This window comes from Dermacentor variabilis, chromosome 7 (assembly GCF_050947875.1).
Source record: "Dermacentor variabilis isolate Ectoservices chromosome 7, ASM5094787v1, whole genome shotgun sequence".
NCBI lineage: Eukaryota > Metazoa > Arthropoda > Arachnida > Ixodida > Ixodidae > Dermacentor > Dermacentor variabilis.
Window position 1 is genome coordinate 87102834 of NC_134574.1, and position 23697 is coordinate 87126530.

Genomic DNA, 23697 nt, shown 5'->3' on the forward strand with positions numbered 1-23697 from the left:
TCGTGCGTCCTAAGCAGGCTTTGACCGCACGAAGTATGCAGGTGAAAGTGCCTAGCACTCGTGGTAGCCCCCATGTACTGCACATAACATTTCGCAAGACTTGTATAGAAGTGGGAGGGCACTGCAGTCATAGGTCATGGTAGCAGTGCTCTCATTATTGCTGTACATCCTGTTGGCACTTCAGTCGTGAGGTTTTATACACTTGGCTGCTTCAGAGTCCCTTGTAAATAAAAGGAAACGCTTCATAAACCCGGGCATCATGGTTTTATGATGTTGTTGACTGGAAGCAAGCATTGGGACATTGAATTGCCATTGCAAAGGAATTCTGTGTGGAAAGTTTTAAGAACGTTCTTTGAGCTCGGAAGCTTTAAAGCTGCAGCATGTGAATGAAGAGAAGGACCTTCAGTGTTCATGTTCTGTTTTCATGTACCCCCCCCTCCCCCTTTCTTTTTGCCCAGGACATCGTCCGAGTGGGTGAACCCAGCCCAGGTGGGCCTCGTAGTGGTGTCCTCATCGGAAGGACGCAACTTGCCTTACGGCCACCTGGAGGACATTCTCAGCAGGGACCCCTCGGCTCTCAACTGCCACACCAATGATGACAAGTGAGTGTGAAAGGGGCCTTGTCGAAATGCCTGCAGCTAGGCAGTGTTGTCTTGTTACGTTGCTGGAGTGTCGTACTGTTCAATTCGAACTCTCAGCCACGAGTTGTGCAGCATATGCTACATCCACTGTTAGTGTTCAGGTTGGCTTGGCCTATGTAGGTGCAGCAAGAGGAAAGACCTGGTGTCTAATCTTGCCAACAAGATTATATTGCTCTTCACAGAACTTTTGGTGTGCAATCATGTTTTCTCTATACACGGTACAACACTAAGTCATCACCTCTCTATGAGACATGGCAGCCAACTTGCCCTTTCAATTGTTTGTTTGCACGCCCCTCCCCTCCCTCTTCCTACTCAGAATTTCTATTTATTAACTGAACCTAAGGATGCATGTTGCTCACAGGACACACATTGCTAAAGCGACTTAGTCTGCTTGGTGACCCTTGGTAAAGTACTGAAAATTGCATTGTCCTGCACTGCAAAAAATTTTCTCTCTGCAGGCGTGCCTGGTTCTCAATAGACCTGGGTGTCTGGATCATCCCCAACTGCTACACCTTGAGGCATGCCAGGGGCTACGGCAGGCAAGTGCACTTTACCTCCTAGATCGAAAGTAACTGGCTGCAGGGATTAAGTGATTGTCATTTCTTCGACATACAGTAAGCCCTCATTGTAACAAGGGCATTGAGACAAGAAATTGACTTCATTATAAGTTTCGTTAAAGCGAGGGTTTACTGTATGTGGTACGCATTCAAAGGAAACACAGACTTCAGCAGTTCATCCTGCTCTGAACTCCTCTACTAGCAGGCTCTTACAGCAGACATCACCATCTGCTCAAGAACAAACTCACTACAATGTCGTCCTCATTCACTACAGAAGTGCCTGCCTGTTACGGTCTCAAACTACATGCACACGTGTCACCACAAGGTCTGCGTGGCATACCAAACCTTACTCAAATTGCCAAGCGCTGAAACAGCACTATAGAGTAGTGGTTAGGACTGTCACATTAACGAGGCTGCTTTACTCGAAATATTGCTTTATTCAAAGGTTTTCTTGTGTTTCCACATTACTGTGCCTCAAGGACTTGAGTTTGTATTCCAGTGAGGTTTGTGGGCAAGGCCATTGTTGTCGAATTAACGGAAAGGATCGACAGAAAGACGCAGCAAACTCGGTTTGCAGCTTCTGTTGCAGTAAAATGGGGAAATTAGGTTCTGCAGAATTTAGATCTGTGGGCTTGCTCTGTGAGGAAATTTAGGAACGTCAGCCCTACAAGATGTTCATGATTTGGAAACCTAAATATTGTGGGTGTACTCCCACTGCGTTTTCATTTCAGTACTGTTGACGCTCAGATTGACGTGTGCAGATACAATCGTGCCAGTTCCTTCTTCTACACTGCGCTTCCACTGCTGCTCTTGCCGCGCTTGTTTTTGACGGGAGTTGAAATGTGGTCGCAGGTCGGCGCTTCGCAACTGGCTGTTCCAGGTGTCCAAGGATGGCTCGACGTGGACGACTCTGTGGAGCCACACGGACGACTGCTCCCTGAACGAGCCGGGCTCGACTGCTTCGTGGGCCCTGCCTGGCACGGCCGAAGAGACCCAGGGATGGCGCCATGTGCGCATCCAGCAGACGGGCAAGAACGCCTCCGGTCAGACCCACTACCTGTCCCTGTCCGGCTTCGAGATCTACGGCACGGTGACGGGCATCTGTGATGACCTTGGTAAGGGGCCCCGACAGGGCTGTTTCTTCTCGCTCTCTTCAGATTCGTGCGCTTGCACTTGGGACTTATAAGATTGTGGACGGGGCTAAGCGCTGTGCAGCGAACAGTGGAGTGAAAAATAAGGGCGTGTGAATACCGAGTAGTAGATTTCGAATTGAATTTCGAATTGTGCCAAGGAAAAGGAAAGCCAAATATCAAAATGAACATTAGAAATTTTTTTTTTTTTCAGAAAATTTAATACTTGCAAGTTTTGGGCAAGGAAACACGGTGCCGTACGTGGCCAGAAGTTTCCTAGTGTTACACGAGAATGTAGCTAGTTATCAGTGACTTGAGAACGTTGGAACTCAATATGTGTGTAGCACGGTCTACTCTTATTAATAGGAACACCCAATTAGTACGCCAGCACTGATTATACAGGTCAGTTCTAGTATATGAACGTTTGGAAAATATTTTTTTTTTATCAATTTCAATAAAAACTGCTTTTTTTCCCTCTGAAGCTAAAGAAATTGTGATGTTCTGTTTTACTGAATACGAATGAGGTTTTCAGTTTAATAATGGACCTGTGTTTTGTGGCAATCTTTTATTGCCTAGGAAGTTTTGCTTTCCGGTTTTCTCCTAAAATGGAGCAGGGCTTTCCCATCATTACAGCAGGTGGGTTATCGTAAGGGCAATCTGCACGACAGACGAAAGCGTGGACTGTGCATCTTTTGTCTCGACAACCAATCTGCGCTTAGCCATCGTTGGTGCTGTGTGGGTCAGTCGTGGTCAGCGCCGATGGTAAAGAGCTGACGCTGTTTCAGCATCAGGTTCGGCGTGATTTGTGACCGGCCAGAGATTCTTAAGATTCGTTCCCTCTGCAAGGTGCAATTTCCCGAAGCTTTTTCGGTGGCGCCCAATCTACCGAGAACACTTCCTGCACGTAAAGACCTGCATCAGAGCTATGCCACGACAAGAGTACTTGGGCATCCAAAGCTGTGATGTAAATGTGACAGTGTTCGCAGTGAAGTTTGTGTAGGCATTAAGCATAGTTATGACATAGAAACATGACATAGGTTAGAGTTGTACGGCGCCTGTTTCTTTCCCATTGCTGATAGCATCTCAAGTGTGCCGAACGGGGAGTGATTGCAGGAACGTGGTTGGTTAGGCATCAGTAGAAAGGGTTCACTCATTCTTGCAGCGTGGTTGAAAGTAGCAAAACCTGATTGATGCAGGTATAAAATTTTCAGTCTCAATGCACAAATGCCGTTGGGCCACTCATTACCTTGCTTCTACTTGACTGTTACCAGAAAATAGCAATAAATGTACCGTTTATCAGGACATCGCTTGTCAGTATGGCAGTCTGTATTGTTCACCGGGGTGGCAACGGGCAAGAAGAAAGGTCAGCTGGGTTGATGCATAGCAAAGCCCATACTCGCACAGCTGTGCCATCCGTGATTGACCATCGCTACTGTGATAATTTTATCACGCTTATCAGTAGCACGATTGGCGGGTTCCCACCAAACGCTGGCCAATGAGGAAGCGCTCCTTGTGGAGGTGATCATTTCCCGTGATCTGTGGTGTCATTCACTGCAGGCAAAGCAGCCAAGGAGGCGGAGGCGAACGTGCGCCGTCAGCGCCGACAGATCAAGCAGATGCTGAAGTTGATGGTGAGCGGGGCTCGAGTGGTGCGGGGTCCCGACTGGAAGTGGCGCGACCAGGATGGCAACCCTGCTGGCGAGGGCACCGTCACTGGAGAGCTGCACAACGGTGGGTTGCCGGGGTTTGTCGCTGCCTACCTAGTGGGCTGAAGAGACTAGTGGCCTAGTTGCGGAGATGTCTGCCCACAAACTTGCAGGGCGTCCCCTTTTGCAGCTTTTTCCGTTCCCCCGCTATTGAGGGAGGAAATAAATATAAATGAACAATTGAAGTAATGAAATCCATTTGGTACTCGTCATATTTCCAGAAAGTCTTCCTTGGTCGTTATGGAATGCAGCTATGTAGGGCACAATGTATTTCTAAGCAAGTTTTGAGGGATGAACATCTTGAAATGGGTAGTATAGTATCAATACCTTTACTAGGTGGGAAAGTGCTTGCTTCACTTGAAACTTGTGCCCTTAAGTAAGCACAATTGACAAGCTAATTAGTATAAATTCAATAATGAGACTACTGACAATTATAACACAGTATCTGATGCCGGCCGCCACTGCGAGGTTTGGCTAACAAAAGATGCAGTTGTCTTGAACCTTATTTTTCATAATTGATAGCTCAAACACCTCGCGTGAAACATAGCACATTTTTAGAAGTCTTGTGGCGACTAGCAGTGACTGGAATGGAGCGAAGCCATGAGTCAAGTCATTCGAGCATCCCAGCACGGGTGTTCGGAGTTACGCTCATGGCAGATAATGCTGTTGGCCGTACTGTTTTGAGATGCGGCTGTTTTAGCAGCGTCTCGAATATGGTACCCGACATGCTGGTCACTTTGAGAGAGTTGGTGCCTGGGGTGTTTTTACCAGGTGCCTTAGTACAGTGGCCCACAGGCCCCTTGGCACATGAAGCCTCCAGATTGAGCCATCGCTCTTTGCTTACTGTTCAGACTCGAATACGGTTGACTACCATTAATCAGACCCTGACGTAACCTACAAAACTGGTCGAATTAGCCGGTGGGGGGGGAATTTGACCGAAGTAATGTCTAAATACGCCGTTGATTCACTATGTGCCTTTAAAGTTAGCTTTGCCATCGCCACAATATGGTTGTGTTATGCGGTGATGCAGAACAAGGGGGGAAAGGCACTACTGTGACAGGGCATTGTATGTGTTCTTTAATTTACATACGCACATGTGACCTGTCCAGCCGCAGTATGAGCACCGAGACGCATAATAAGATTACTAAAGGCCTTTAGAGCGTTAGTGTTAGAGCCTTTAGAGTGTTAGACAGACCCTGCTCTTTTGTTTGCCCTAAATGCCTTCTTTTTCATAAGCTTTCCGAAAACACAGATGGTTTTTCTCCGCTTCTCAATGCGTGGTGAGTGTGCGCATCTTACTAGGCCCCGTTAATGGTCTCACATATGAGATATGCATGGTGGTTGAACAGAGGGCTAAAATTGCTACAGAAACATCAGAAGCGACTCTGAATGCGTGCCACAATACTTAGGTAGGTGCTGGTACTGTGATCAGAGACAGCACATGGACGCGTGTGTAATTAAAAAATGCATAATATGTGCCGAGACAGCCACTTTCCATTTTTTTCGTGCTTCATCGCATAAAATCGCTCTATTGCAGCGAAGCTGACCCCTCAAGTACAAATTATCGGATGAAATTTGAACTTGAGTGGCTCAAATTTCCAGTTAAAAAGTTTGGGCCCATAGAAATGTATCAGTGCTTGCCAAGACCTACAGTCAGGATCAAATTAACTGAAAAATTTAATTAAACGCAGTCAGATTGAAGAGAGCTGACTGTACAGTTAAAACGTACGCACACAGTAGTTTTGTTTAAGAGTAGTAAAGTCAAATCCCTGACTCAGCAACCATTGAACATACTGCATTTTGTATCCGCATAAACCGTACCAGCTTATTGCGGACGTATCTGTTAACACGTAATGTTTGCACTTTTCTTGGCGCAATCATGGCGGAAGATCAGTCGGGCTGAACAATGAGCCTCAGAGATCTGAATGGCCTCCAAGCGCAAACGCAGAGGGCACCATGGCATCAAACAAAAATAACAGACTTTTGTTGCGCGAAATGAATAAATACTGCATGCTTTTTACCCTTTCGTAGCACTAATCTCCGATTTCAGTTTTGGACAGGTAAATGGGTGATCTCGTGCTATTTCGGTTAAGCAATACTACCATTTAGTATGTACTACTTCTGAGCTCCGGCCAACTATGGCTTATCGAGGTTTCACTGTATTCATCTTTCTGCGACTGCTTTGTTTTGTTGAAACTTTTATGATGCTGATTCTGTGCTTATTCATCTCATGTCAGCTATTGGGTATGCCAGACAGCCACGATTGTCTTGCACATATAATGGCAAGATTTCTACGCTCTGAAGTTATAATTCAATTTACTTGCGCAAGTTTGACATGGCGTAGTTAAAAGGAAGGCAAGGGTCGCTAACAGTGTGTTGAACGTGTCTTCTGGTACTGAAATACAGGCTGGATTGACGTCACTTGGGACCACGGTGGCTCCAACTCTTACCGCATGGGTGCCGAGGGCAAGTATGACCTGCGGCTAGCCCCCGGCTACGATCCGGACACGGCTGCAGCCTCGCGTGCATCCTCGGCTTCGGGCAGGCCCGCCAAGACGGTCACCACGGACAGTGCGGCTGCCCGTGGGAGCCTGCCTGCCGCAGGATGCTGCCTGACGAGCCGCAAGAGCTCCTCAGCTTCCAGTCTAGTCCCAGATTCTTCCGCAGCTCCGCAGACGATGGAGCAGCAGACTGCAGTGTCGGCTGAAAACCTGACCACAGTCAAGGCAAGTCTGGGCTTTCAGCACTGTGGTGTTGCTTAGCTAGCTGGCTAATAGCATTAACAACAGTCGCTCCTTTGTGCTCATTTGTTGCTTGATATGATATTGAGGGCGACTTTTGTAAATCAAATGTTGCTGCAACTGGCTAAGAGTGATTTTGTAAGTTCTGAATGTCGCTGAAATCATGTGCTGAGATGGTCGTAAAAGATGTGGTCTGTAGAGATTCTGAAAGCAGTTGGCGACATTATTGCACTGAAGTCGGGCACATGGCTACTTTGATAACAAAACATTGACACTCACTCAACAGCTATACTGAGACTAGCAAAATAAAACTTTAGCACAGCAATTGCTTGGAGGGAAGGAAATCTTGCAGGTTCCAAACGTGGAAATAACAAGCAGGTGTTGTGTAGTTTGAGTTTACTTGCTTCAGTGTGTGAAATTGACTAGGCTTTGGTTTTCAGTGACAGCTTTAATGTTTCAAAATTTCCAATGGCTCTTTTGAAGTCCAAACAACTTCTGGTGGCAGTAGTCTCACACTTAGTGTGCTTCCAAGCACATTTCTGTTAGGACATGACAAGAAAGTTCATTGTGTTGTTGGTGGCAAACACTTTCACTCCAGCACACACGATGACGATGATTGGTTGGCTGGCCCATCATGTGCAGGCAGCTGCAGAGGCCATGGCCGAGAACATGCTCATTCGCGCACGTGCCGAGGCTGCACTGGCCACAACGGGTTCGGAGCAAGACCTTCCCGAGCTACCGCTTGTGCCGGCCACTGCCAGCCAGCCCAGAGTGCTTCAGGCACCGCTCAACAGCCTGTCTCCAACGATGGAAGACCCCGAGACTGAGGACTCCACTGCTCAGCAACCCACTTCGATGGCTGCTGTGACATCAACCGCAACATCGACCGGCCATAGGTCTGTGAGCTAATTGCACAATCCCTTGGTGGCTTGTATAACACAATTGGCAGTTTGTTAGCAGGGTCTGTGCCCATACAATTGCTTCACACATCACTGGGTCCCATTGTTATTAAATTTTATTTTAAAGGGGTCCGATGTGCCATAATTTAATTTTGCAGCTCGGCCTACTTATTGTTGCGGAGCTGACATTCTTGGATGCAGTTATTTTGTCTGCATTATAGAGTATTGTATTGTTTTACATAGTCGAGGCCTGATCTTTATTGCCTCGTGAATTTCATTACAGTCAAACTGTATTGCAGTCGCACCCACTTACAGCGAACACATTTTGGTGCATTTACGATTTTCCAACCCTGCCTCTTGAAGCTGCTTCCAGATATAACAAACATTTTTTAAAACTCGGTACTGTTACAATGGACACTTCAAACCCGATCACGATATAGAGAGAATGTACGCGAAGTACCAAACCATGGCAGCACCCGCCTCGCTCCAGTCAAACTGCAACAAATCAGTCTTCAAGATCAGTGAGCAACCACTGCATATGGATCTTGAGTCTCGAAGGAGCTCATTCGCTGTTAGGCACGCTTTTAGGGAAGAGGAGACGGCGTGCCGCATAAACAACATGGTGCTGGGCATGCACGTGCGCCGTTGTGTTATCGGACGCCATGATGGCGGCACCCTCGTTCTTGCGCATTTGTCCGTGCATCACAATGTTCATTTCGTCTATTCCAACCATTTGGAACGACCACCTGTGTCCTTCCACCATGGAATAATGGCCGCTCAAGCATCCCTGTCATTCACTGTCAATATTCACACGGCCCGAGTCAGTGCACTGCCACCACACAAAATTGAAAAAAAAGATGTCGCAAAGTATCTGCAGTTACTACACCGTCATCAGATCACGGTTTGGCGACGCTTCGTTTACGCGTTGCCGATTGCCGAGAACGGTTTGCGGTGAAGTTCTGCATTTTGAGCATAGAAATTTTTGTTCGTCCGAAGCGACATAGATAACGCTTTTACACAGCTTGCGCAGCCACACAGCTGTTGTGTGGTTGTCATGCAGTCAGAATGCCGAGACCACGATGTTCCAGACCTTCGCAGAATGGTGGCCTGCTGTAGTAGTTTCCGAAGTTTATTCGTCCGGCCAACTAGAATGCCTCGATCACTTATGCAGAATACGGCCATGTCCTGCTGGTAGTAAAATATATCACAAGCTCCCAAATGAAAAATGGTGGCTGTGCTTGGAGTTGAAATTACAGGTGATCGGAACTGAGCACCATTTCGAAGCAGCTATACGACATCGCATTGCGTTCTTTAGACTCATGTCTCTAGTGGAAATTTGCAGCTAGGCACAGGAACGTGCCGGGAACAAGAATGGCAATGAAAATCTGGTTTTCGGACCAAAGTGCTGCCAAATTGTGACTCCTGATTGAATTGTAACTTCAGTGCTGTTAATATTGACCATTTTTAAGGGCGCATATGTAACGAACTACTGATATAACGACCACTTTTTGCAGAATTGTAGAGTTCATTTTGAGCGGGTTCGACTGCATAATAAAAGTGCATGTGACCTTCATTATATCTGAGAATTCGTTATACAGTTAAATCTCAATATAACGAAGCAGGTAAAATCGACAATTTGCTTCGTTATATCGAAATTTTTTTCTATTGAAATTCAACCTTTTATGCAATTAAGTACAGTTGCCGATCGTTTTTTCTTGCACAGAAAGGGACTACACAATTTTCTGAATTATTGGGCAAAGCGAATTTGAATTAGAAAACAATTTGTTTTGATGAACTTAGAAGCCGGCGACGAATGATGTGGTTTCATGCCACGTCAATGAAATCTTCACATTGGCGGTACGAATTAAGCAAAGCCAGCCATGGTTTAGTGTGCACTCTACCCCCACGACTGATAGCGTCGCCCGCACCGAGACAATGCTATCAGTAAAAGTGCAGGCAGCGGGGAGCGAATGCTTCATCTGCCTCTCGCTCCAAGGGGTCGCCAAAACTCGACATTGCGCAACCTCCCCTATTAAGCTTACAGCAAGATAGCTTACATGATGCCACGCCGTCTTACCATACCCACTCTTTGCACACACGGCAGGTTACCTCTAAAGCAGGGTGCTCAGCCGCACTTACAGCCATGTGCAGCCAGAAATCACTATGCATGCCAACTTACCCCCCTCCCCCGTCCCTCATGCGTACTTGATCGTGTTACTGTGAGCTCACTTCCCTCTCTCTCTCTTTCCCTTTGCTCGTGAGAGAAGGTGGCACTCATGCATGAAGCCACCATCTTGTGTCACCCTCTCACATCTTCACTCGTACCTAAAGCACGAAGTGCGCAGGGTTCAGTAAGATCTCATTGCACTTGCACTTTATGCGGAACATGAGGCTCCACTACGGCAGTCTCTGTTGTCGCGTGGTGCGCGATTTGAGAGGTGCCGTTTGCAAGCAGCCGCTTGGAATTCAACCGTTTGACCATCTATGTCCATGGAAGTTTCCATTTATTGTCTTGACATTCCTTTGCGGCGGAGGCGATGTTTCGTTATATTGAAGTCGCATGCGAACACACTTCATTAAATTCAGGTTCTAAATACACAGTGTTCTATGGACAAGAGGTTATGAAAACCTAAATACTTCATTATATCAAGAAGTTCGTCATATTGAAGTTGGTTATATCGAGGTTTAACTGTATCCATGTTCACTGTGTCTATGTTTGACTGTATTGTGAATGAGTGACTTAGTTTTGTATCTTCTACTCCCCTGCTCCTGCAGTTACCTTAACCCTTCGGTGATGCGGTATATTTACATATCTCTCGTGGTCGAAGTGTTGTATCACGACGCCAAGGCTCGTTTATTGATTGTCACTTTGCCAAAATCTGCCTTTCTCCTTTGCCAGCATCAAGACAAGCGGCCGCCACCGAGACAGCGCTCTGCTGCACCACACCCGTGCCGCTCCGTCCTCGGGAGGCGGCACCGGCTCCGAGGCCAGCCGCACGGGCTCCTCCAACAGCATGAGCGTGTCGGTGCCAAACCTGTCTCTGACTCTGGGCCACACCAACGAGTCCGTGGCCGGCCTGCTCGAGACGTTTGCAGCCGTACGGCGCGCGGGCAGCAGCAATGCTGGAGGCGGCGCCTCCTCGGCGGGCAATGCTGCCGGGTCGCTGCTTCCACCGGCGGTGAGCGCGGCCGTAGCCAGCGGAGGAGGGTCGCTCTTCTCGCGGGGCTCGAACAATGTCAGCTCGCTTGTCCGCTTGGCGCTCTCCTCAAACTTCCCAGGTGGGTGGTAGTGGTCTTTGTGTTCGAATGAGTTCTATTCGAGCTTGCTAGTTGATTCCATAGAAGAACTCCATTCCAGGCTTTTTCCTTTTGCAATAACTAATTGGCTTTCCGGTTCACGAAGGAGAAAAAATGGCATCCAGCCAAGAGTAGCATGAAGCTATGAAGAAAAGTTTGTGCAGGTTTTTCGGGAAGCTTCGCAGTTGTATTTAAAAAAAGAAAGTCTTGCTTTAGGGTCAAACTTGGGAACAACGTCTTTTTGAAGCGGTCACTCTACCCAACCGTGAATTTTTATTGAACTGTAAAACTCTTGAGGAACCTGTCAGACATTTTTCTTCTTCTTCTTTATTTCTTTTTTTTTTTTTTTAAGCTGTGATGAAAACTAGAAAGTTGTGCAGAAATGCAGCTGCCCAAAGAATGATTTCGCTCATTCAAACCGGGTGACGGATGGGCATTGTGAAAAACGCGCCCTGGGGTCAGCTCTGCCGCAAGTCAGAATGTTGCTCTGAGCCCTCCTGGGGCACTGATGAGGTTTATTGCGATTCGTCTCATCTGCATCAGCGTTCCTTCCCCAAATGCTGAAGGCCATCCCATGGGTCTAGTCATCCGGTGTACCTCTGCTACGGTCTCTGGAGTTACGCTCATGGAAGATAAAGCCGTCGGCTGTGCTGTCCCGAGGTGGCACCGTTTTGGTGGCACCTTGGCGACAACCGTTGACGCAGCGGTCACTTTGAGAGTTGGTGCTGGCTGCTCATCGTGCACAGTGCCTTAGTATAGTGACCGACAAGCTTGTTTGTACTTCGACAGCAAAATGAGAGGTCCTACAAATAGAATTTGACAAGTGGGCTGTGTATACAGCTGAAACCCGCGATAACGAAATCCAGCGACAACAAAATATTTTCATATCCCTGGTAAACTCCCATAAGATTCAATGCATTTCGTACCTCTCTACAAGGAAATGTTGCTGTACTGCAGTCCCACATCAAAGAAATTTGACGGAACGTAACCCTGCGTATTATCTACTCGCACAAGGCTAGCGGGCTCCAGAATGTTTTCAAATGCGATTGCTTTGCACTGAAATTGCGTAAAATACGACCACATTACACTTGTGTTGGCACTGCCATTTTTGTTTACAAAAACAACCAAGCGCCGAAAGCAATTGCATGTGCGCTGGAAACACGTCTTGGCTGCCATCTTGTTTGTTGATCGCCCGTTTGAAGCGCCACGCATGTTGCTACCGACATGCGACGATGGTTTTTGCACACCTAGTGCTGTGCGTAATGTGCGCCTCGGTGAGAAAGATGTTGCAAAAACAAGAAAATGCATGTCCCAATGATGCGGAGTTGTTTATGGCACTTGAGATGGCAGTTGCAGCATGTAGTACCGCGCATCGGGCCGTGATTGAGTGATCGTCCGGGAATATGCATCCGTTGCTTCAAGAATGCTGGTCTCGGTACCACCCGACAGGCATGACTGGCGAATTTGGTGCAGGACGTAGATTTGCGTGAAAGGGCCGTGATCTCGATCGGTTGCCTTTGGGTATACAAGATACGATCACTTTTGTGCTTGGCACTGGACCTGTCGGCACCTAGGGGCGACAGTGTGTGCTGTAGAAATGCTGCTGCATGCATGGAGCGCTGTTTCTCAGTGTCCGGTGCCAAGTTATGCAAAATCTCGCAAAAGTGATAGTACCTGCGAAAGCAATGGACCGAGAATACTGCTTCACGGCGGTGCTGCTACTACTGATGGACCATGTGGCGCATTTTATACTGTCGGCAATGCGGCTCTATGTCCTCGAGCAGAGCTTGCCAAAGTAGGCTGACGGAATTGTGACAGCACTGTTTCGTTCTGCCGTGCATTGCCTGTCGGTGCCGTGTCATTTTGCAACAATGAAATTCTTGCAAATGTGAATTTTTCCCCGTTCCCCTCAGATTTTGTTATTGCGAGGTTCATGTGTATATGGTCTTCAATCGTGGAGTGTGTGTGGCGTATACAGTGGAATCGCAGTGATACAATCTTCGCGGGGACTGGAAAATAAAACGTATCTTCCAAAAATCATATTATACAAATAATAAACTTTTATTGGACGTTGGCCAGAAAAAGAAGAAAAAAGATCCCCAAAAAACGTATTAAGCACAATCGTATTAAGGGGATTCCACTGTATTGGAGTCAAAATTAGAGGCGTCGTTTTCTCGGGACACCTCTATTTGGCACTGTCCAAGAGCAGAAGCAAATAGATGATCAGTTTAGTGGCTGTGCATATGTGGGTATCCTGTTGTTCTTCGGGGAATCGCTCGAAGCCTATCCTGTTAAAGGACTTGAATCTGATCTGGAGGTTTCAAGATTCCATGAACGGAACCTCAAGAACACTAGCTTAGACTCTGAACTCATTCATAATGTGGCATCATAAACGCTTTCTGACACCCCTTAGCTTGTGTAGTTTTGCCCTAAATGGCTGGCTTGTTTGTGCTCGTGCTTTGTGCAGAGATATCATTTGGCAGTTTCTCCTGTTTAATTGTAATATTGCTGCATTACTTGCCCTTCACAAAACAAGGAGGTGTGTTGTCTGCAACAATGTCAAACATGGACAAGAGTGTAAATGTTAACTTTCGTAAATATACAATGTTTGGTGCTGGGCAGTCCTAGACAATGGCTTCTTTCTGTGCTCATTGCCGCTGTCCACGACATATAGCTGCATTGCAGTGTTGACTTAAGGCACGTTCTTTCCTCTTTGTTTTTCAGTTGAGCTCTTACACGTTGAACAGCATTCCTAGGAGTGTGCGAATACTTAATAGTAGATTTTTAATCCGATATCAAGGTAGATAAAGAAGAAAGAGCCCAATATCGAATATCAGAAGTCTTTCACAAAATTTAATGCTTACAGATATTGGGCAAGAATGTACAGGGCTGCACATGCTCGGGGGTCTTCCAGCATTGCAAAGCAAGAATGTCTCAAGCTATCAGTAACATAGGTAGATAGAAATCAAGATGTACAGTATGATCTACTCTTATTAAAGGAAACACCAATGCCTAAAGACATTTTTGGTTTCCGAGTCCTGCAGTGTATTACAGCTTAACTTGAAGCTCCTTGGAACTCCTTCGCATGAAATCGTACATTATAGACTCAATTCTTGTTGGATCTGTTTACCATATTTCTCGCACATGTAACCTGCTCCAAGAACTAGAAAAATTGAATAGTAATGTCGGGGTGCAGGTTACTTGCTAATTTTGCCTTAAGGTGTGGCATAACGACAGTGCGGCGTGCGCTGCCATTATCTTTGGCCAGCGACTGGCCGAAGATACAACGTGGATGACTCTTGCGTCCGTGAATGGAGACTGTTCTTTTGTGGAGATTTGAGCATCGTGTGCAGTTATTTCCACTGGTTATACGTGAGGATTTTTTTTCTTCGTTTCCTGGCTGTTGCAATTGGGGGTGATAATATGCAGAAAATTGCAGTATACGACGCCTATATACATGGTGCTGAAAAATGTGCTGTGTGCTGAGAAATCTCTTGATGCTGAAAAAGTTGTATAATCGTACTTCCACTGTGAATATTTGACTGCGGCTGTGTTAAATGACTTGCAGCCAAGAGCCACTGTCTTAACAGAAAGGCTTTTTAGGTTCTGTGCATGTCTGAGTGCGCATGTGCAGTACGTTTACATTGCCATGTCTCCTTTGTGCAGAAGCATGCACCTACCATTTTGCCTCATGCGCAGCTGCAGTGTTGTGTTTTGATCAATAACAACATATTGCGTCTCTTGCAGAGGTGCTTGCCGACTTGCTTGGTGACATAGCTGTCGGCAATGAGGCGTCCTCCCAGCTCGGCAATCATCTGCCTGCTGGTGGGTTGTTCTCCACTTGTTCTATCCGAGTTTTGCTCCTAATTTGTGCGCACATTCCCAGATGGCGTTCTCTGTAGTTTGGGTGGCCCTAGTCCAGCAACAGCTTGCTATTCATTTGCAATAAGAGAGAGTAGAATAGTGCAGGGAACAACATTTATTTACACGTTGTTGCAGATCATGTGTTTGTTGGCACCTTCACATAGGACCTCCTTTGGTACAAATAAACATAGGTAAAGGAACACCCATATAACTCAGTAAATCTAAAATTTAGTTGCCCATGCTTTACTTTGGTCAGTATTCTACCGCTATAATGAAACGGAAAGTGCAATATGTGAGGTGGTATCAGTCACAGGAAAAGTGAATATCTGTTCACTCACTGCTCAACATACAGTCGAACCTTGTCGCAATGAAGTCGCATACTACACTAAAAAGATGCCTTCATTATGTCTGATGTTTGCTATAGGCATACACGCCAATATTGGCAAAAGAAATTTCAAATCTTATTTCTAATTCATTATATCTGACATTTTGTAATATCCATGTTTGTTATATTGAGGTTGTCTGTATAGCAAAAATGTTAAACACTCGGCAAGAGCAACTTTAAATGTCACATTCTTGATCCGCATGCGCATCTTCGGCAGCCGCTTGGCTGGCCCACAGTGTTTACAGGGTTTATTGTGTACTTCAATTAATTCATTGTATCAGTGTTCCCAGCAGCATGCTTGAAGTGTAGTTTGATGATGTGGTCAGCCAAGCAGAGAAAGTGACCAGGCTTGTTGCGTGCAGGTGGCTTCCTGAGCACGGCGCAGAGCTATCCCAGCCTGACCAGCACCACGACTACAGCGGGTGGCACAGTGGTGGGTGGTGCCGGTGGCGGCGGGGGCTTGACCGTCAGCCTGACCTCCATGTCAAGCGAGAGCGAGCAGGACTTCCTGGAGACCTGCCGGGCCACGACGCTCATGGCCGACCTGGAGGACGACGATGATTTGCCCGATGACGACGACAACGAGGATGATGATGACAATGAGGATGACGACGACTACGAGGATGTTGTGGTAAGAACGGTGCTTTTCTTGCCCCCTCTATCTACCATGGTGTGAAAATATTGCAAACAGCGGGGTTGCGGCTTGGGGAGAAGAGATGGGTAGCTGCTTGCACTGAAGAGGACTTTCCGTAACTGACTTGCAGGTTGAGCTGAACACTGACTTATCAGTATTTGCTGTAAAAACTCCAGAATCTAGACGTGCACTGCCAAAAAGAAAAAGACAAAGGAACGAGCATGTAAGATGAAAAAGAGAGAGAGAGAGAGAAAACAAGGTGAGAGTACAGCCAAGCACAAAATTTTGGGAGCATGTGATTCGCAAAACAAGTTTAATTTCCTAGTGACTCCACCGTACAACATAAAATTTAGGGGAACAGTGTGTTAGTCATGAGGTTCATTTAGATTTAACATTGCATGCATTAGTTGTGAAGAATTTTTTTTTTTCCTTTGCAAATCTTGTGGTTTCAAAACTTAGCAAAGGGGCCTGGCCAGAGTGGGTTGTTGTATGTTACTGCCTAATTTTGAATCGGCTCACTGATGCAAATGAGATGGAACAAGGCACATTTCTTCTGTGCCCTATCCTGTTTCGCTTTTGATGAATCGATAGTTTGTTGTGTAGTTACATCTCAAAGTATAGCCAGCTTGCCGAAGGGCGCGTAAACCATTTTGTGAGTGGAAGCATTTACAGTAGGGGTGTGCGAATAACCAGTAGTAAATTTCGAATCGAATATCTAATCGAATCAAGAACAAAATGCCGAATATTGATTCGAATATCAGGAAATCTTTTGAGAAATTTAATGCTTACAAATTTTGGGCAAGAAAACACTGTGTCACACATGCTTGGGAATCTCCTAGCATTGCATAACAAGAACGTAGCGAGCTAACAGTAACTTACGTACATAGAAATCAGGATATACAGCACAGTCTGCTCCTGTTAAAGGGAACTGCAAATTAGTATGCCAGTATTAATTACAGCTCAGTTCTATATATAAGTAGGTATGGAAAAAAAAATTCTTTTTTTTCAATAGAATTATCGTTGAACAGAATCGAGTGCTTTTTTTCCTCTGGAGCTAAAGAATTAGTGTCATTCTGTTGTACTGAGTAAGAATTAGGTTCGCAGTTTAATAGTGGACTTGTATTTTATGGTAATCCTTTATTGCATATGAAGTTTCGCTTTGCAGTTTTTCTATAAAGTATAGAAGGGCTTTCCCATCTTTACGGCAGGTGGGTTATCATGAGGCCAATCTTTGCAAAAGACGAAAGCGTGGACCACGCATCATGTGACTCAACCACAGCTCGTACATAGCTATTGTTGGGTCTGTGTGTGTTGACGCTACCAGTAAAGAGCAGGCGGCATTTCATTATCAGGTTCGGCATGATTTCCCACTTGTCAGATATTCATAAATCAGGATCATCGTGACAAATTCTCGCAATGACTGCCCTTTCCCCGCTTTCTGTGGAAATGTATGCAGCCGGGCGGTCAGCCTATTGTTGCCATCCCGCACACTCACTTTCATTTGCGTAGTAGTACGTGGTGCATCCTAGACGCAGTGCTGTGCGGGTCTCCATCGAATACAGTCGAGCCCACTTATAACGATATTCAAGTGACAGGGAAATTCCATTGTTCATCATCATCATCACCATCAGCATCATCATCAACCTATTTTAGCGCCACTGCAGGATGAAGGCCTCTCCCTCCGATCTCCTATTACCCCTGTGCTGCGCCAAACAATTCCAACTTGTGCCTGCAAATTTCTTAATTTCATCACCCCCCCCCCCCCCCCCCAGTCTTTTGCTGTCCTCGACTGCGTTTCCCTTGTCTTGGCACCCATTATGTAACCCTGTTGGTCCACCAGTTATCTAATCTGCGCATTACATGACCTGCAAAGCTCCAATTCTTTCTCTTAATGTCAATTAGAATATTGGCTATGCCAATTTGCTCCTGATCCACGCTGCTCTCTTCCTGTCTCTTAATGCTACGCCTATCATTCTTCGTTCCATTGCTCTTTGTGCAGTCCACAATTAACTTGTTTTTGAGCTTCTTTGTCAGTCCCCAACTTTCTGCCCCGTATGTTACCACCGGTAGAATGCACTGGTTGTACACCTTTCTTTTTATTGATAATGGCAAACTTCCAGTAAGGATCTGAGTATGTCTGCCACATGCGCTCCAACCCAATTCCATTGTTATAACCGATAATTGTTATAACCAGGTTGCATGAAAACAGTAAAATAAGAAGATGGCAGAGGTGTTGTGTGAAAACTATGATGTTGACTTGTTTCCTACACGCTCCGATCGCGTGCAACAAGCCGCAGCTGTCAGCGTTCGTGAATGCCACTGCTATAACAACTGCAAAGAGGGATCACGGGCAGCAAGCGACATGCGAGCTCCGCCGAGGCATCGCTTTGGTGGCTCCAAAAGGGACCTTTTAGGAAATGCGAGAAGGTTGCCACGGTAGCCTCTGGGCTTGAGAGATCCAGAAGAAATGCCGGGGCGAGATCACCACAAGCATCTCGCCACGTACTTCTCACTGGCTTGCACTAGAAAACTCCATGTCCATCAGCTTTGCTTTCTTTATGCCAAGCTTGCCGACATCCTTCTCCAAGGCATCCAGGTGCTCCACGTAGTGCAGTGAAGGGTCCCTCGCGAAAACGAATCACGCGGGGATTGAATCATCCGCAGGGCCTCCTGCGAGACCATCGGTGAGGCAGCCTGCCCTACCAGGTCATTGCGGCCATCAGTGTTGCCGTCGCTGTCCGATGTAAGCATGTTTACGACGATCACCTCATCAGTTAGAAGCACTACGTTTGTGCTTTCTTTTCACCGGAAACATTGTGCATTACTGAGGATCAGCAGGCGAATCAGCCATCTTCCGTTTCGGCGGCGAGTCATATGAAGCTGAGAAACCATGTAACCAGCAAGGATGAGCATGAACGGCTCAATCTGTTGGCAGAACTGTGCAGCATGAGGTGCCAGTGAGCAGTCTGGGAACAGCATCCAGCCATGCCCCAGCGCTGTCAGCGAAGTTGGCATGATCCATTCGTGTTTCGGAGGGTGGGGTGGCGTAGAGCTATGGGTGCAGCCCGTTCCTGTTCGAAGGAGTCGAAGGGCAATGGGGGAGAGACGTGCAAGGTTGGCGATGCGGTGAAGGCTGGAAAACAGCGCGTGGTGGCAGGCAGCGGCTAGAATTTCTTTTTCTTTTTTCTTTTCAAGGATTTTGCATGCCAATGCCTTTCGTCGCGGACACCCAGTAGCCAGAATTCATCGTTATAACCACTAATGCAGCATGCCGGCATTGTAGTAAGTGGGTTATTTCACCACAAAAAAACATACAGAAGTTGCCGGCGCAGCAGCTTCTCATTGTTACAACCAATATATTGTTAAAACCGGCATCATTATAAGTGGGTTTATCTGTATCCCGAATATTCTAACGGTCACTATTTGATTTGATTCGATGATTGTTTTAGTGTTTGCACACCCCTAATTCACCATAATCTGTTCACTTTGCCATAAAAGGAGCTTGTAAAAAAATTTGTGAGCCAGAAAGTTGGCTCAGAGCCTGAAAGTTTCTGACATTTTCTGCAACCTTCGATGATCCTTTCTCATTGCCACCTCTTTCCCAGGTACAGATTGATTGGTTGATTGAGTCTGCATACCTTGTTGCTTTATTCTTCCCAAACCTTCCTTTCTGCTTCGTGTCAAACCAGGAGGAAGATGGCATGGAGCTGCGCAGTGGCAAGCGCCGTAGCTGGGACGATGAGTTTGTGCTGAAGCGGCAGTTCTCGGCACTGATCCCGGCGTTCGACCCTCGCCCGGGCCGCACCAACGTGAACCAGACCTCGGACCTCGAGATTCCTCCGCCAGGTCGGTCCCCACCATCTTCCTCTGTCTTGTCTCTCTCGCCCGTGCAGTCGCGCCGCAAGGTGCGAAACTGCGGAGGCACTGTTGTTGTGTCGTCCGCAGTCGTGTCGCCTGCTGCGAGTGGTCGTAGGCTGCCCCACCTGCAGCAGCAGCAACAGCAGCACTCGCATCCACACCACCATCACCAGCGGCATCATCCGCAGGGACGGGATTCGCCGCGCGGTAGGTGGCGAGCTCGGCGGAGGTGTTGCAGCGTCTCTGGAATGGCAGCAGTTGGATGTTTCCAAGCACATCTTTTCCTTTTATTTTGACTTACACTCTTCCTTTTCTTGTCTTTCTTCGTGGGACTTGGAGACTCTGTGGATTCTTGATGGTGGAAGTTCGTGGTTTGTGGCATTTTCCAGTTTTTCTCGGAATGATGTGTCATGTGACTGCTGGTTCCTGGTGATCTGTCTGACTGAAATTGTAACCGTGGAATGACCGTCTCTCTATTTGGATGCAGCTGTCTCGATTAGCACTCCTACCATGTTCAAGGCAGTTTCTGAAATGTGCCATTGAGCACAACCTGTTCCACTGTATGTCGTGTTTGCTCGTTTTGACACTACAAGTTCAGATGCACTTATTGTTGTCTGAAAACAGCAGTAAGTAACTTTGGTGGATTCGATGTATGTTTCAAGACTGTTTGCTGTAAAAACTCGGTGGCGAAGTTGAAGCAGACTAGGCGGCGTTCTGCTTTGCATGCTCTGAGAAAGAAACACAGGAAGGTTGAATACTAGTGGGTGCTTCGCCCCGTTTTCTGGACTGCAGAATTTTAGTGTAATTTCAGTGTAGAATTTCAGTGCAGGTTTCAGTGTAATGAGCATTACATCCCGTCTAGCCGTAGATGCAGATGTCACTTTGTTAGTTATTGCATTACACTTTTGGCAACATTCTGCAATGTAAGTTTTGGTTGCCTGCACTGTCGCTCATGGATACTGCACCTTTTGTGGGAGCCTGTGGTTGTGGGTGTCTTCCTTGACTTCGTTTTTTATTTTCCTGTCTTGCAACAGTTGTTTTTTGTGGTGTGCACTTGAGGGGTAGAGGTAAACTTTATTAGTGCTCCTCCTTGCTTTCTTTTGTATTTTTGGTTTGGTTGACAAATGTGAAGCTGGTACTTAAGCATAATAAATGCCGGAGCAAGAGCTACTAATGTAGTGACAGTTGTTCAGACAATTGATTGACGCACTAGTGCTTTGTTTGTCCCGAATGATTTGTGGTAGGCTGCTCTTATTGCTAACAAAGAGTGTTAGGCAGTACTACATTAACGGTGACAGATCGTGCCTGCATTGTTGGCAGTAAAGACATCTGGACTTTTCCATGTGTGTGTGTGTGTTTTTCTGAGAGTAAGGGTTCAGGGTTTGTCTGTGCAAGTCTTAAAGAAACAGTGTCACGTGTTGTCACTGTCTTGGTCTGTGGTGCCTGTCATGGGAGGTTTGCTCTGACCTGGTGGACTTTTTGCGTCTCTACGCAGGCACGGACGAAACAAACGCCGAGGAAGTCCGGGAATCGACGCTTCAGCCACGCTTGCAGCTCACTCTCAAGGGACCCAACCTTCCTGGGGTGAGTGGGTGATGTCACTGTGAACTGGCCCAACAGGGACCGGCATCTCCAGGATCGTGCCAGCTAGAATCGCGTGCACGATGAAAGCGGCATGTAAGGCAATGGAATGCAGGACCCGCCACAATTGCTCTTGTGGCGTGCTAGCACTCTACTGCCAAGGGCGAGGTCCACAGGTTCAGTACCCGGCTAGGGTGTTATGCGTTTTGGTGGAAGCAGAATGCAAAAAACACCCGTGTAGTGTCATGTGGGAGCACTTCAAAAAAAAAAAAAAACACTCAAATGGTCGAATCTTCGAAGCTGTACATGCCGCACCACTTCGTGATTACGCCTAGCACCACCTCTAAACAGTCTGCATCCCAGTGCTTGACCAGAAGGCAAACGGGCACCACGCTGCACCAACACCTGCGAGCCTGTTTGCCCTGAATCGGCACTGTCTGAACACTTGAAGGAATAGTGTTATGGACCACTTGGCAGATTGGATAAAACATGCAGTGTTTCATTGAATCATAACAGCCTTTTCCGTATGTGACAGAAGCTGTTCAAGCTCTCTGGTCAGCCTGCTGTTGTGTTCTTTATGCATCAAAGCTGCAGCTGGCGAGAGCAAGCTCTTGACCTGTGGTGCGTTTAAATGTCATGGGTGCAGCTGGAGGCTTGGCTTCATGTCTGTCGAGCATCATCGTAGGCTGAGTGGGCCATGTAGTTTTGCATAATTCTGTGCCAGAGTTTTTTTGTCTTTCTAACCAGTGTGCGTGTGGAATTTTCTCATTGGTAGGTTCCAGACCTGGAAGTGGACTTGGTGGACCCTGAGTGGACCATCTTCCGCGCAGTGCAACACTTGGTCCAGGCATCCGAGATGGGCTCTAAGCAGGACAAGATTCGCCGCATCTGGGAGCCCATGTACATGTGAGTCACCCTGATCCATTTTCTGACGTCACTAAAACTAAGGTTTCCATCAGTTCCCATCTCTTAGCAGTCTGTGTGGAAGTCCGGCTAGAAGTGTTCCACCTCCTTGGTAATGAATACCTTACTGCTTTTACTCTTTTTATTAATTCCTTTTTCGGACAGTTCTTGCTGTGTCACTGTGGCTATCAAATAGAATGTGTGGGACCTTGTGGCAAGAGGACAAGGCTTCTCCGCACCACTGCAGCATAGCTTGCACAAACTAATAAATGACTCATGTCAGATGTTATTAGTAGGTCAAAGTGGTGAATATTAACTCCACAAGACTTCTGTATCACCAGATATCTATTTTTGTGACATGCATTTGGCCAGGTGTAGTGCATATGTGTTGAAACAGTTTGAGCAGCTTCACAGTAGACTCCCACCACCTTGTTTGCTGTTCTTACCACAACTCCTACTCTATCCTGAAGCTACTGCAAGGAGTGTGGTTAAGGAGAGGCCTTGCCTAATCTATTTCGGTGTACAGTTGCTGAGGTCGCAGGCCAGAGCATCAAGGATATTATGGTTCTGGCATTTACTAAAGATTGTTGGAACTCTGGCAGTGACTGCTTCATATCTACAAGGAAAACACTGTTCCATTGCAGAATTGTCTACAAGGCAGCCAAAGAAGACTTGTCACCATCAAAAGAGGTGAGTGGAGGCTTGCTGTTCTTTACGCAATGCCTAGTTAGCATGGTTCTTTGAAAATTCAGGTTTATTTAAGCTTGCTATACCCATTGCTAAGGGGGCACGCTAGTTTTAGAAATCAGCAAATCGCGAAAAAATCAACATTTTGAAAACGGTATTTTCAGAATTTGCAGCTATTATTCTACCGCTTCGACAAATTTTGCGCATTCTACATCAATATTTTAGCCGTAATATAAATTTTTGGCACCAGTGTCGGCTAAATATAAGCCAAAGTTTCCGTAAAAAAGCGCTTTTTCCACGGCGCGTGTTGACCCCCGCAGTCGTTCGGTCGTGCCGACCCGTACATCTTTTGAAAGAGCAGTCTCTCGTCTTCATTTTTCCGGCACCACCGGCTCCATCCACACATTGGCAGCGATGAAATTCCACCTCAAAGAGAAGCCTTAATGCATGCCGTAAATGTTGACAAGGGCGCTTGACCTTCAGCTAGCCACATCAGTGGCCAGACTGGTGTTTGCATAACTTCGCGGCTCCTGTGCACATGCTGAGCATGCCAACGAGTTTTCCCACACTGACAGGGATGTCGACCCTGGCTCCAAAGTTCGCTACGAAGTACAAATTTAGAAAATACGAAAAGGAAGAGGAAGTCTGCGTACAACTTCAAGAAATGACGTTCTGCCGCACCACTTCTCAATGACGTCGATAACAGCCCACTCCTGTAGTCGAGCGACGCCGGAGATCCCGATGGCGTGTTAGGCCTAGTCCCCTGAAGCGCTCCTGAAAACAGCCGTGTTTCATTGACGTTTCGGCTCGTCAC

General features: G+C 46.7%; 1 protein-coding gene across 3 annotated transcripts in view; it reads left to right on the top strand.

Moving 5' to 3' along the window:
• Positions 1-23697, top strand: part of Ufd4 (ubiquitin fusion-degradation 4-like) — a 160138-nt gene that overhangs the window by 112302 nt on the left and 24139 nt on the right. For all 3 annotated transcript variants that reach the window (XM_075698741.1, XM_075698743.1, XM_075698742.1), the window contains exons 20-32: positions 459-602; positions 1100-1180; positions 2051-2313; positions 3886-4059; positions 6441-6764; positions 7422-7671; positions 10574-10953; positions 14719-14796; positions 15583-15851; positions 19544-19700; positions 21208-21296; positions 22069-22199; positions 22841-22886. In XM_075698741.1, coding sequence (XP_075554856.1) covers positions 459-602; positions 1100-1180; positions 2051-2313; positions 3886-4059; positions 6441-6764; positions 7422-7671; positions 10574-10953; positions 14719-14796; positions 15583-15851; positions 19544-19700; positions 21208-21296; positions 22069-22199; positions 22841-22886 — 2386 coding nt within the window. The remainder of the gene's footprint in view (positions 1-458; positions 603-1099; positions 1181-2050; positions 2314-3885; positions 4060-6440; positions 6765-7421; positions 7672-10573; positions 10954-14718; positions 14797-15582; positions 15852-19543; positions 19701-21207; positions 21297-22068; positions 22200-22840; positions 22887-23697) is intronic.